Here is a 15701-nt window from a genome sequence, read left to right as displayed (position 1 = left end):
GCCCACACGAAAGTAGCTAGCCCCTGAATAACTAACTTCCGTCCATACACTTTTTCAGGTGGATTTGCAAAAGGTTTATATCGGAGACTTTTCTGTCTTGAGGTTCTTCACTTGAGTGTTTAAATGAGCATCGTCTTCCGTTGTAACACGGGCTGCAGTATAGGTGACTTCTTTGTTTCTAGTTTTTTAGATCTTGAAGGGCTGTAAGAAAAAACCCTGCTTTAAAATTCCTGAACTAAATTACTTGCTTACATATAACAATAGCATACTTACTGTCAGAAGAGAAATCAGTCCGTCAAAGTGATGTCAGTACCTTCTATTCTGTCCTCTACCTTTCTCAGAAAGCTTTTCACATAATGCCTAATACTGCCTTTTGATTCGTTCAAGTGTGGTCAATTGTTTGTTCCAGTGAGTTTCATTGGACGACTCCAGTGTTCTATCAAGACTATGAGCAAGACAACTTTGTTTTAAACGTCACAAGCTCCTTCACCACAGTCAGAACAGAATGAGGCTGGAGACAAAATGAGGACATGTACTGTAGATTAAATGCATTTTTTAGTGCTGTGTTCAGTCTATGACAGGAAGTGGCAGTGATAATTTTGGCACCTTGATCAGTCATAAAAGGCTCAGCTTTGAGACTATTCTTGCGAATACCAAGAAAATTAAATCTTCTCAACAATTCCTTTCTAATTTTTTGCTTTTATGGAAATCAGGCCACCAACAAGACTAATGATCTGAGATTCGAATTAACAAAATAAGAAACAGTTCATCAGGTAATGATTTCTCCTTGTCCTACATGTTCACATATGCCCCGGTAGCTGAGTGGTCAGCGTGACAGACTGTCAGTCCTAAGGGCCCGGGTTCGATTCCCGGCTGGGTCAGAGATTTTCTCCACTCAGGGACTGGGTGTTGTGTTGTCCTAATCATCATCATTTCATCCCCATCGACGCGCAGGTCGCTGAAGTGGCGTCAAATCGAAAGACCTGCACCAGGCAAACGGTCTCCCCGACGGGAGGCCCTAGCCACTTAAAAAAAAAACCTCTGTTCACATAGTAAATTACCCTGGCCATAATTTTATTGCTAAGGTTTTGAAGGAAAGACAGATGCCAGCCGCAATCTGTCATCGGAATAATTTGATAATGAATCTTGAAAATTGGTGCCAGACAGGGACTGTAAACCCAGATCTCCCAAGTAATGCAAGGAGCTGCCTTAACCACCTTGGCCATCCAGACAACTTCCTGTCCTACCCAAATTCTCAACTTGTCACATGCATCCATTGTCCAGTCATGTCCAACACATGCATTTCTAACGCTTTTTACTTTTTCTGGGCAGTGTTGTGAGACAGTTGCTGGTGAGGTATAATAGCTTTTTCAGATACTTCTCCATAAGTAGCTGCAATGTCAACTAAAGTCTGAGCCAGATCCAAAAGTCCTTCATCTCCAAGAGCTTCATAAGGTGCAAAGTCTCGTGCACACATGGCCACACATTTGACACTAACCTTGTAGTGAGTAGATTTGGGAAATTAATGCACTCATCTCCTCTAGTAACAAAAATGCGTGTCTGTTACGTAAGATCAGTATTTCCTCATCACTTATTTTGACAGATAATAGGACATAGTACCCTTGCAAAACATTAAATACTGAAGGTGCCACAGTGTTGTACAATTACAGCCATACTGATTATAAAAATTAAAAAAAGTGTAAACAGTGTGTATGGAAATGGCTGAGGTGACCAGTGTCGGTAGAAAGGCAATAAAGTAGCCAGTGTGAGGAAAAACAGCAGTGAACTAAGTAGCAGTATGCTACAAAATGCCTTTTTTTTATAAGCACTTCTGCAAAGACTAGTAAAAAATCTGTGTAGTCTCATAGATTAAACTCTAAAGTGAAAATCGAAGATTTCTGATAAGAGGTCCAGTGTGTGCTGTAATTATTTCCACTAGAAGAAAATTAGTTCCAATTATGACCACCAAGTGTATATCTGGTGCTGTACAGAATCTTGAAGTCATCTCATGTGCCCATATTGAAAAAATTCTGTAAGTGTGGTTAATAATAAAATAAATATTATGCCTTTCTTGCTTGTCTGACCTTTTCTGTCTACATCCTGTTCTAACCCTTTACAAATGGAAACATTTCTGTGTTTTTTGCATTCACAGCAGTAGACTTGAACCTGGTGGCCAAAATTTGAAATATTTTTTAGCAGCATACATCAGTTCTACCTTACTCATAAGAATATCTACCTAGTTCATATGATAATTACAGCCCACTCTGGATCTGGTTCAGTAGCTGCACTTTAATTATAACCATCCGTTATGTTTGTGGGTAACAACAGAGATTGTGATATATTGAGAATGAAGTCTCTGTGTGATTGTGATGTAGGCTGCACACGAAATAGTAAGGGTATATAGGGATATAGGGTGTTTCAAAAAGGACTGCATAATTTTTAATATTGATAGAAACTTATTCATTCGACGTAATTAATCGTGGTGTCTTCTCCCCACCCTTACCAGCTTACGTTCCAGAACTCGGGGCTAGAATGAACTTTGCAATTGAATGAGTCACGCCTGACTTGGTGCAGCAAGTTTGGCAAGAGATAGTGTTCAGATGGAATTTTCGTAACAAAACCAATGAAAGCCATTTTTAACTGTTTGGGTGTTTAGGTACATGGTAAAAGACAAACCCTTGATGTATTTTGCTATAAATTGATCCAAAACTGTCTCTGTAGAACAAGTGAGTGAATCAGTTATCAAAGTTTTAAAGTCCTTTTCGATAAACCCAAAGGAAAATAGCCTTTGAAAAAGATAACGAAGTAGAGAAAAGAGAGTGAACGTGTTATTGTATGATTGGGGTACATGGAAGTAATAAAAGCATTTTGTTATTGAATGAGGGCTGCAGATGCATCTAGTGAAATTTAAAATAATTCTGTGCTGTGGTAGGAACATACGTGAACAAACAACCAAGTATGTTTGTCGATATTTTGACACAGTCGTTAATAAATACAATGTCCTCTGATGAATACAGACACACATATTATGCAGACTCCCTCAGTTAGCAAATGAAACCAAAATAAAATCTTTGACACTGTCACCAGTAGCGAATTACTCTATATATTTCACTGATGTAACATATTTACCTTTTCTTTATTTTTAAACAAACAATTTTTTCAATGTATACAAATTCGACTTCATTTAAAAATAATCTGGGCCAACAGATGTGGCCAGATTACCTTTGTTTCACATTCCATGCAGTACTTCACACGCTGCATATTTTATTACATATTAACACTCCTTACATAGTGAGGTAAACCATTTTTTGTTTTGCCATAATGCATACAGCATTGGAGAAAGAATTGTTATTTAAAGTTGTTTGCACACATCTGGCAAGATCTCAAACTTTTGTCAGCAGAAGCAAATATTTGGCGAGTCCATGACAACACACACCAGCAATGAGAAAGTGAAATATTTCTCACATTAGGATTGTTTGCAATAGACTTACTCATATTGCAACTTTTCACACTAAAAAAATGATACTTAATTTCAGAAACATTGGCATGCTAAAATTAACTTAATAATCTAGTAGATAATTATAATAAAAATTAAATTAAGCCTTACAAAATGGCAGTGCCATGTAGATGCTCCAGTTACAACCCTGAGCTACATGTGTTGACTGAAACATTCTTCCCGATGTAGCTCTGATTATACTATGTGTGGCTATGCCCACAGCATGTAGTTCTGATGACGTCATTAGAGTACAACTACATATATGAAATAGAGGTACATGAATTAATGAGAAAATGAAGTATGTTTTCCAGTTCTGGGAATAAAAACAAAAGTTATTGCAAACAGTATTAAAATGGTTGTACCGAGTGTATATGCCTCAGGACAACTAGGAAATACAGTAGAAAAACAGAAATTTTTGCATCTGTGAAAAATCCAGGAAAAACCTGGGAAGTTTTTAAAATTCTGTGAATTTTTCATCGTTTTAGTTATTCAGTTAAAATTTTTGTAAGGACTGATACTCTAACATAGCATTTTTTTGCTGTAGCCCACTATTGCAGAATATTACTGCAGCAATAAAATATGAAACAGAGAATAACACCAAAATAAAACTTTAGTTGTGAAGAAAATGCACTATTTACTATGGGGAAAAGTAGTGCACACAAAAGCGCCTGCTGACAGCAAAATGTCCAGGATTACGCAATACTTCATAACAATAGACTGCTTTTGACGTGTCTTTCTCGTGGGCCTCATTTTGATTAGCATTGCTATTGGCTTTTGCACTACTTAATTATGATGATGCTATTGGCTGACGTCACCACATGTCATATGCGCTGAATATTTGCTGTCTATAGTGGCGAGGTCACATGGCAAGAGTTAAGATTGGCTGACAAAAGCACATTGCAATCTTGATGTCAGTGCTTCGGAAGCTGCCGTGCCGTAGCATATTTGCTGGAATTTGTGTTTATAGTTTTTTATTATGAAAGTATTCATTGTTAAATTGGTATGCATTGAGGATCTTTCCAGAAACTTCTTTTTTTTTCTCCAGGGGTCAGTTTCCTAAAGTGCCAGGAAGTTCTGTGCTGGTATAAAACATTCATTATTCAATGAATTAATGTACTGCTCTAAGGGAAAGTATGTCATTCAACAGGGGAAAAAACGTGCTTTCCCCAGGGGTACAGTTTTTTTTTACTATGAAAAAAGTATTTCTTACCTAGGAAAAGATTTTTCACCCAGGGAAAAAAGTGTATTTTTAACCTGAAATAGGAGATAAGTCTGCGATTATTCCCCCCCCCCCCCCCCTTTCATATACACCTTGTTGTAGAGATGTGCGGCGCATGCCCTCTTCTGTAGTGTGTGGAGCAGTCCATCCTGCATGGTGACATCGTGGATTTGTTTAGCTAGAGATTACTGAAACTTGGTGCAGAGCAGTGCAGTGCCCGCCTATCAGATGGTCTGCTTTGCAGTTATCTGCGTAGATACAGCTCTTCAGTTACAGCATGTAACTTCATCAGAAGCCCTTGAGCTCTGTTAATACTCCTGTGATCAAAAGTTTGTGATTATTGACAGACTTCCCTGTGGATGTAGGCTGGATGATCTACCATTGTTCCAGAACAAGCCTCTCAGAAAGAATGCAGTATGTTGCATAATTATTAAAAAGTTAAATGAAAGAATATGCAATGGGTTTGTAGGAATCAGCTTCTGTCACTATGTGTAATGATGGAAATTATTTTGAGTGTGAAAAACTTAGCTTGTGCTAAAGCCCATTGTTGAAATAGATACATAACATGGATAGAGAAAGTCGTACCATCCACAAGCAAACAAGAAACTTCCAGTTAAATTTTTGTTTTTGTGAAAGTGAACAGCAATCATTGTAGTGAGTGGCAGTAGGTGGTGGACTATCAATCTAGCCCAGTTAGTATACAGGAATAAATAACGGATAAGTGATGCACCTAAAAAAATTACAATTACTGCTATCATTTTTATGACAATAATAACTTGAAAATTTTAATTTTACAGGTACCTTGAACAAAATAAAAGCTGGTTCGGTGAAGAGTTCTACGAAAGTAGTTTGGTACAGAAAATGGAATGACACACATGAGTGTTTCACATAAAGTTGGTACTTTGTTACACTAGTACAAAAATTATTCTGTAATTTTTAAAGGACAAAAACGTTTACATTTTTATCAAACTAACATTGTTCAGCAAACGAGACAGCATGTGTAAGGTTCTTTGTATTATACTGCTAAGAAGTTTTCATTTACTCAAAATTTTGATAAGAGCATGATACTTTTTGCCGTTACAGAGAACATTGCAACGAAGGTTTTGTGTCTGAAACTTGCTAAGTTTTTCTACATGGGCATTGTTAGTGGTGTTTCAGTGCAGTGCTTCATATCTCAAGCCTGTACAGTGCATGCTTTGTAAAACATAATTGTATTTATTTTATGTTTGATATTTTTTTTCTTGTTCCTTGAGTGCAGAAAAGGAATGAAAAACACGGAATACCCTGGTGGTATGTACACTTGTGTTTTTATTCAGATTTATTTCAAAATTAGCCTCTTTTGAACCTGAGGTGGTTGTTTTTTGTATGTTTTCTATCTGTTACAAACATTAACTGAAATAAATTATGAAAACTGAGATGTACTACCCTTCATTACAGTGTGACAAATTACTGCTTAGTGTGTAGCTTTGTGGCAAATTCAACACAAAGGTAAGATTTTGATAGGTGTTCCTTTGACCGTAGAATCAGTTACTGGAGATTGCACAAAAAAGTGAAACTGCCAATTATACTGAGTGCGGTATATTATGCAGAATGCCTTTGGGGTTCCCTCAGTGCGCTTTGGCATTAAAATCCAGCTTAGAATATGGGCTGTGCTGACACTGATAAGCAGGATGAGCTACGGTTATTTTGCTTAATTATCACTATTGTGCAAACCTGCAAGGGCAGTTAACCAAAAAACAAGGAACTTAAAAAAAAAACTAATTATGCTAAGAGACAAAGATGATGCTGTTGGTTGTATTGTTCATTGCTATAGACCTATTTCAGCATGATCACCATCTTCAGGTTATATTGGGTGGTCTTGATATCCACATGACATTGACATCTCAGTATGCTATCACATTACAGTAGAAGTTAGTACCTTTGATGTTGTTGGAGCTGTAATATGTGTTTAACCACCACTGACTCAACTGTTAGTACAGCTGGCGTGTAACATCATTATGAAATAAACTTTCGTAATTCGTCAACTTCGCAATGAACTGCTCCAGTGAAAGTTGAACACCTACTATAGCTTTGCCAACATAAAAGGAGCAAACTTATACAGTAGGGTGACAGCAGTGAGACATCAATGTCATATGGATATCAGTACCAGCAGATATAACCTGAAGATGGCAGTCATGCCCAAATAGGCATTGTTTAATTAACAATGCAGTTGAACACAGTAGCGCCATGGTCTCGCAGCATAATGTGTAATGTTCTTATGATGTATACAGTACAATGGCAGGAGAGCACAAGTAAAATATTTGCTTTTAAACTGCTCTCAATTATACCTTTGTCCAATCAGTGAGTCCATTGTCGGAAATACTTTTAATCAATGTCATTTCATGATGTCTGTCTTCATGGGTGGAAAAATGTCCGAAGGGGCCAGGTCTGGAGAGCAGGGAGGATGAGGCAGCACAGTGGTTTTGTTGTTCGCGCAATAGTTAAGCAACAACAGAGATGAATACGCGGTTGCATTATTGTGATGCAAGAGCTATAGATTGTATCACCATATTTCAGGCCACTTTCTTCTCACATTTTCTCGCAGATGTTGCAACACATCCCAGTAGTATCATTGGTTAATAGTTTGTTCCTTTGGCATGAATTCATGAACTAATTCTTCAAAGTCAAAGAGAGGAGTCGTGAATGAGGGTCATCTTTAACTTCTGTCTGGCCATTTTTAAACCATGTGAATCATCTGTAACAGAGTACGGTTTACGCACACATCACCAAAGGCTTCTTACATCATTTGGTGTGTGCATACGTGCAAAGGTTTTATTTAGTTTCGTGCAAAATGTAATGTAGAGGCGTTGCTCCTCTAACTGTGCCACAGTGACAGACAACAATGAAGCCTGCAGCAGCTACACATTAAAAAGAGGTATGTACAGGGATTCCAATCACATTTCGCTCCAACACACCATTGGCCTGAAATTACGAATGTTCCAGAATTTTTTGAGCATACCTCATATGTGAGAAAAAGTTTAGAAAAGGTTAGAAATTATGCTTAAAATTTGTTGGAAATCGCATGTGCTCTGTTTCAGATAGTAAATGAAATATAGTTCAGCTATTTGTGCACCCTGTGTTACACTCTTGAGTCGTGTACAGTTTCTGTTATACAGAGTCTACCAGAAAAATGTGTACACACTTTAAGGAATAAAAAGTATTACTTGTTTGTTTATTCTACATTTAATGATTGATCATACATGTTGTACAACCTTCAGTTTAGCACATGGTTATTTTAAATGTTCAGAATTTTCACCATTGGCAGCTATACACATAACAGGACAACAAGCTGTCGCAGTAACTATGTCAGTCAATGTTGCAGTGGAGATCGCTGCACATGTTGCTGTAATCTCCTGGCGAAGTTCCACCATTGTGCAGATGCATGGCTTACTTCGATAGACATTATCTTTCACAATTCCCCACTAGTAAAAGTCCATAGTGTTAGATCTGGCGACGATGGAGGGAACTCAATGGGCCCTCTTCGTCCAATCCAATGCCCCGGCAAATTGTCATCCTGGAAAGCTCATATGACTAGGTAGGTGATAGTGTGGTGGCGTCACATCCTGTTGGTAGAAGACCTCTGCATCAACTCCATAAAGCGCACGTATACCTGGCAAAATTGATGTGTGTAACATTTACAGGTACACTTCTCCAGTGACAGTAGCATTAAAGAAATTGTGTCCTACTAAACCCCTAGATGATTGCCCACACCACACATGGCCCCCTGGTAGATCGACTGCTTTATCCACAAACATGCAGATTTTACGGTGCCCAGTACACACTGTTACACTGATTTATGGTTCCATTAATTTTAAATTGTATCTCGTCACTTCACACTACCTTCATCACAAATTGTTCATTACCATTTGCTGATACCATATGCAAAATTGTATTCTGCGATCAGTATCGTCATTATTAATCGTGTGCAGTAATCGTGGTATGTAAACTTCCACTTTTCACTTTGCAGCTTTCAGAATTCTTCGTACACTTGTACTGCTAATCCCCATTTCATGTGCACATTGCATAGCAGGCTTCTGTGGAGAATTAACAAACGTTTCCAACACGAGAGCTGATGAAGCAGGACTTGTAGCTGTACACTGTCTTCCTGATCTTCCTTTGTGAATATCACAAACCATTCCATGCCATTCAAACTTGTCAATGATGTGTTTAATTGTTAGGCGGGTTGGTGGTTCTGTCTCAAACTTCTGCCTCCAGTGACGTTGCACTTCAATGGCATTATCAAACTTGAAAAACCACTCCACAATACATTTCGTTGCTCGAATGTCAAGCTTGCTCCAGCCATCTTGTTTTCTCAATACCTAGATGAAAGTACTAACATCTGTTGAGCCAAAGACCATAGAACAACATACTCGTAACTCAAATTGAATGACATCTTGATAGAGCCTGACAAAGAGTGTGTATATTTTCTGACGGACTCTGTACTTGTCTACTTACTGAACTTTTAATGTAAGATTATAACTCTTAATGAGTCAATTATACAGCATTTTAAATTTGTAAATTGTCAATAATTGTGGAAGATATTGGAAATCAAACTTTTGTTGCCTCTGGAATCAGTTAGATGGGCAGCCTACAACTATAATCTGCTTCAAGGACAGCAGTTAAGTAATACAGATAGTGGGATAAGGGAAATGGCCACTTTTGGCTAAAAATTGGCACGCTGAGCTGGCTATGTAAGCAGCAGCAGCAGCAGCAGCAGCAATACTGTCGTGTGTCGGGGACTCTGTATGTGATACAGCAGCTGCAGTTCAAAAATATTTGTCAGACCCATTTTGGACATGTAGTCGATTACCAGTGGCATCTGATGCAGAGGCTAAGTAAACAAATATATGCTCATTCATATTGGTAACACAAAACTTTTTCTATATACACTATAGTCCGATCCATGAATGATGTGGATGTTTGTGCAGTTCGAGAAACAGGCGGGGACTGCATTGTTGCCAGTTCAAAGTATGGCAGTTGCAGTAAGTGCATAAAAGTGCTTTGCACCTGATGGCAGTGTGCATTCTGCAAATCGTCTCTCACATCCTTGTGTAGAAATTGTCACTTACCACCATCATCAGCCGTGACAACTCACAACAGATGGAATAAAAATTCACTAAACTTGCTACGGTCGTGCATAATGCTCGCCTTGCGTACAATATTCACAACAGAGCCCTCAGAGCACTACTGAATGGTCCTTGGCTGTCGAAGAATGAGTTACATAGGTGCGCAAAAAGAGCCTAAACTCGCTGTCATTCGTGACTTCAGCTATAGTAGAAACATAATATTACTTACGTATTGTGCACATCTGCTCTACATCCGTTGATGGGCTACTCAGGTACAAAATCTTTTTGCTGGTTAAAAATGATTTGTATCAAGAAACAAGAATCCTGGTAATGTTTAAAATGTAATTATAACCCTGAACATAACCACATCTACATGACCATTGTAGGGTTAATTATTTCTGTGGACACAATTGTCATGTGTACACGTCACTGTGAAATGCTAAATGGCCAAACTTCCTAATCATATCAGACAATATTGTTGTTGTAAGAATACGTGAAACAAGTTGCCAGGGAAAACTGTCCCTCATTACAGGACACATTTTACCTCTGATGACTAGAGAGATGTCGCCTATATGCACTATGTACGGTGTGACAATTATTGAACTATATGAAAAAAAATACATAAATTAATTACAAACTATGGTGTGAACACACTATTCATCATGTAAACATCACTATAGGTATTCGGATTTAGGTTGACATGTTTGATACGCCTGCCACCATTGGCGATGATGGGGTGCAGACGAATAGCAAAATTCTGCATGACATCTGAATGGCTGTTTCCAGTTCGGCAATGGTTTTTTGGGTTATTGCTGTACATCTTGTCTTTAATACACAAAAAGGAGTCACGTGTTCTGGTCCAGAGAATATGGAAGCTAGTCGAGGTCCCTGGCCAGTGGCCTGTGGCTACCTCAGATTGCAGTCCCCAAATTGCACCTCCAGGACGTGAAACATTCTCCTCCTTTGATGGGGTCGAGTTCCGTCATACATGAACCACATCTTGCTGAAATCAGGGTCACTTTGGATAATGGGGCTGAAATCATTTTTCCAAGACATTCATGTACCACTCTTGTAGTCACCGTGCTATCCCTATTATTCCACGACTGGACATTGCACATCACACAATCACCCGTTGAGGGTGAAGAGACTTCTCAATCGCGAAATGCGTTTTCTCAGTCCCCCAAATGCACCAATTTAGCTTATTGATGAACCCATACAAATGAAAGTGGCCTTCATCGCTAAACCAAATCATATTCACATCAAAGTTCTGTTTGTCAATTCTGTGGGCAGTAGCATTGGTGGTCCCAGTTGATTCCCACCTGTTTTGCTGCTCGTTTGATTCCTGGGGTTGGTTTGAAACACAGTGTGTGTCTTCTCGATGTTACAGGCATCTTCACACTTTTTGGATGACCGACATTGCCAGTGCTGTCATTACAAACACTACCCATTCTCTCAAACTTGCAAATCAAATTCTCGATTGTTAGCACACTTGGACTGATTATCTTCGGCATGGACTCAGACACAAACTTCCCTTGAGCTGCAGTTGGGCTGTTATTGCTTGCATAGTGTGCCTTCACAAGTGCTGTATGCTCAGGCATTGTGATGTTTTCATGTGCAACTGGCTTACAACAACAACAACAACAACAACAATAATGTGCATGCACATGCACGTACTAATTCTCCTCATGCCCCATGGCCAACTGTGCAGTTTGAATGTCCTAACGCAAATCGTTCAGAAGTTATGACACTTGTATTTCATATAGTTCAATAATTGTCACCCTGTATATTGATTACTCTGAATGCAGATCAACAAACAGTGGTCTTGCTCTCTTCCAAGCATCACAGCACGACAATTCATTATGACCAAATATTTAATCACTTTTCCACAATGCCAATCGATAAACACTTGCTGAAGCCAAGGGCTGGCAGCTGCTTCGCATTTGATTGTTTGCATGATATCAATAAATATTTGGACTGAAGTTGAACAGTGAAATTTGTGTCCTTATTGAATGGATACAGAAGGCCTCCTATACAAAATCCTGCACATTTTCAGTAACATGACTTTTCAACAAAATGCTGGTTTCTATGACACACTTTACTTTTCAGTTCACTTCTTCTTAAAGTGAAAGCTGCAAATCGAAGATGTACACCTACTCAGTCACTTTTGTAAGCTATGACTGGTAAGATTAATATTAATAGTATACTATCCCAATGACTCAATAAAGTAAATCACTTAAGTAATCTTGAACCCCCCCCCCACTTCAGTGGCCGAGGATGAGCAAAAAGCATCTTACCACAGACATTTTTGAAGTCCAGTGAAAAGTGCTATGTGAAAGTTGGGATGGTGAATAAGTGCAGTCTCAAGACACTCGAGGCATTTCTCTCTTGAATGCACACTCACTTTTCATGTCACAATTCCACATTCTGATGCACCCGTCAGGCTCAGGGTTGCTGAACAGGCAGTCATAAACAGTCCAGAAGATCTGGGTGAAGGAAAAAGGACCCTACCCTTCTGCTCGCAAGATGTTGGCTAGTCGAAAGCCCTATGTTTTACCATCAACCACTTATAGTACCATTCTTGGTTGTGGTATGTCTCGCTCCATGAAGGACATGACCATGCAGACTTGAGACCTCAATTGCCCAATATCATGGTAGCATCCCTGTCTTCTTTTCCTACAGCTGTGCAACAAGCCACCAAATCCCCTCCCCCCTCCCGCAAAATCACAGGAATACTCCTGCGAAGACTTTTTACATCTCTCCAGGCAAGAAACATCTGAGTCAGTCTTCATCTGCCAATCGCAAAGGCTGTAAGAAATCGAACAAAGGCAAAGGGTAATCTTCATCTTTTTCAATGGTGTCGCTGCATGCTATTTCCAACTGGCTGACCTATATTTCGCTGGTGCACATTGCGTACCATTTTTTTGTCCTGGAATCCCCATGCTGACCCAGGGAGAATGCAGACACCTCCACAGATTTCATGGAACAGGATCCTCTACCCTCTGTACCCTGTAGCAGTGAGGCTCCTGAGGATGGCACTCCAGTTGCCTAGGTGTCTTCCATTCATTTATTCCGTCCTCCGGTTGTTTTCTGCCTGCAAGAAACAAAATTGGGCTCGTGACCATTTGGACCTTCAGCGTTTCCTTCCTGTCCACTTTGCCCCCCCCCCCCCCCTCCCCACCCTCTGCCAAGGATTGTATTCCATCTCATGGGGGAGTCATTCTGCTCCTCTGGGATGACACCCAGATAAAACCATCCCATTGAACATACACCTGCAAACTGTTGCATTCGCATGTTTCTTCCTCATTTCACCTTTTCTCTTTGTAACATCTACATTCCTCCATCATTCTGTCACCAGGGCTGATCACTCGAGCTTACTGGGCAGCTCACTCCATGCATACCTGTTCCTATTTGGACCTCTCATTCTGCACTTCCAAGCTTGCCTTTCTTCTTGAGTGGTCTGTTCTCTCTGATATGTATTCAAGTGACCATTTCGATTGTGCTGTCCATTTGCTGACTTCTACCTCACTTGCATGTAAAGCCAGCTGACAGCTTTCTAAGGCCAACTGGAGGCATTACTCATCACTGTCAACCTTCGACGAACAACATTTCCCGTCTGTAATGACCAGGTGGAGTATATAGCCATCTTTATTCACATAGTGAACAGTACAGAAAAGTAGGTTAAGTACAGTTTGGGTTTACAAATTCACATATAATATAAATAAGACAAGGACAAGAAAGAAATACCCTATGAACGACGGAATTATGCCTGAAAAGAGTGCCAGGCGGGAGCGCAACACAAAGATGGGAGAATCCACCCAGTGGCAGTCCAGGGCTTTGTGCTACAAGCAGTCATTGTCTCAAATTGCCTCGCTGCCATCAGGGTGCCCAGGAGGATATGTGTCGCCATCATTGCCAATTGGGCCTTGCTGAAGCCCAATACCCGAAGAGCCGTAGCAGGTTCTGGTGGCTGAAGTTGTGATGATATGCTGAATGGTGGTGATGGATGTTTGCAGCTCCATATGGGCAGCCTCCCTGTCATAGAGTGCGACTTTCTTCCAGTAACACTGGTCGAGACTTCTTGGTCGCCGACAACTGGGTCACTGACGAAACCTGCAGTGCAGCTGTGGACCACAATGATAACCGGCTTCCGGAGTCCTTCGGTTGTTCAGAGGTGTGGCTCTCTATAGACTTCAAACCCTCTTCACTTCAGGCCCTGTGCCACATACTCAGCCAAGGCTGATGTGGACCTCATGACTCCGAGAGCATACCTGTACCACATGATTGGTGCAGCATTGCAAATTGCCTGTCACCTTATGTCACCATTGCGCGCGTGCTGAGTCCTCGTCCCAGTAGGGAGGGCATTGATGCGGACACACAGGAAGTTGATGTAGCCACGGCCACTAACAAATGATTGGTTGTTAGACACCCAGTCATGCTGCCCTGGTGTAAGGGCCAATGCCTTCAAGGCAGCACCGTCCACAGATACATGGAGCTGCTCTGTCCAGCAGTGCCTCTGCTGGTGATTGTTCTTGATAATCCTGTCACCATCCCACTGCAACTGTCCGCTGAAGACTGTTGTGTGCGAACTCATCACCTGTCACACCAAGTGCCTGAAGGCCCGCCAGGTGCCTTTTACACAGAAGAGGACCCAGCCAGCGGGTTGGCACCATGTTATCCTTACTGCTCCAGAACATTCCGTATCTCACAGTATTTTGCAGTGCTGTGTCCTTGTTCCCTGGTGGACTGAGGCATGCCGCAACAAGATTCGCGCATGGAGAGGTGCTCTCCTTCTTTTTAACTGTCATCCTAAGATTGCGAACTGTGTTTGTTATAAACAGATGCATGCACAACATCTTTGCTTTCTTTAAGATAGCAAAAAAGCTAGCTGAAATTCATTTACTAGTTCTTTTAACAGTTTCACACCCGCTTCCGTTGTGTGGGACAACCTCAGTCATCTCTCTGGGACCAAAGTCTAATTGCCAATTTATGGCCTGACCGTAGCAGTTGATGTCATTGTTGACACTGTTGCTGCATTAACCACCTCGGTCCACTATTTTATGGAAATTTCGAGCTCCCCCACTATCACCCTGCCTTCCTCCCCCAGAAACAAGTGCAGACGGTTCGGGTGATTTCGTTTTCCTCTCAGAATCATGAATATTACAATGCCGCCTTTATTATGAGGGAGCTTGACCATGCTCTTACCTCATCCCAATCTTCTACCCCAGGGCCAGACGATGTTAACATTCAGATGTTGCAGCACCTTTCCTTGCGGGCGAGCACTTTCTCCTTCACATGTAAAATCGCATTTGGGCAGATGGCACACTTCCCATGTGCCGGCGTGAAGCCACTGTCATACACATACCTAAGCTTGGTGAGGACAAATATGTTCCATGTAGCTACCATCTCATTTCTCTCACCAACTATTTTTGCAAAGTGACGGAACGTATGATTCCTAGCCGGCTAGTATGGTGGCTAGAGTCTTGCAAACTACTAACCACTGCACAATGTGAATTTCGAGCATGCCTTTCTGCAGTTGACCATCTTGTCACTTTTCCAGCTCGAGCCATGAATGGTTTTCTGTGGAGATACCAGACTGTGGCCGTGTTTTTTAATATGGAGAAAGGCTACAACACGTGTTTGTGGGCTAGTATCCTCAGAACTGTATACATGTGGTGCTTCTGGGGCGGCCTCCCAATTTCCTTTAGGGATTTTTTAAAGAGAGAGTTTTCGAGGTACATGTTTGTTCAGCCTTGTCGGATACCTTTATCCAGGAGAACAGGCTGCCTCAAGTCTCCATCCTTAGCATTGTCCTCTTTGCTATTACCGTTAATCTATTATGGACTGTCTCCGGCCCCATTTCCATCGACGACTTTGTAATTAA

The 15701-nt window shown here is 40.7% G+C and overlaps 1 protein-coding gene across 2 annotated transcripts in view; it reads left to right on the top strand.

Annotated features, from left to right (window-relative positions):
- Positions 1-6130, top strand: part of LOC126236826 (male-specific lethal 3 homolog) — a 123112-nt gene extending 116982 nt beyond the window's left edge. For both annotated transcript variants that reach the window (XM_049946428.1, XM_049946427.1), the window contains one exon: positions 5513-6130. In XM_049946428.1, the coding sequence (XP_049802385.1) occupies positions 5513-5585 (73 nt within the window). In that variant the 3' untranslated portion in view covers positions 5586-6130. The remainder of the gene's footprint in view (positions 1-5512) is intronic.
- The last annotated feature ends 9571 nt before the right edge of the window (positions 6131-15701 follow it).

Source organism: Schistocerca nitens, chromosome 2 (assembly GCF_023898315.1).
Source record: "Schistocerca nitens isolate TAMUIC-IGC-003100 chromosome 2, iqSchNite1.1, whole genome shotgun sequence".
NCBI classification, from domain to species: Eukaryota; Metazoa; Arthropoda; class Insecta; order Orthoptera; family Acrididae; genus Schistocerca; species Schistocerca nitens.
This window is presented reverse-complemented; position numbering and strand designations above follow the sequence as displayed.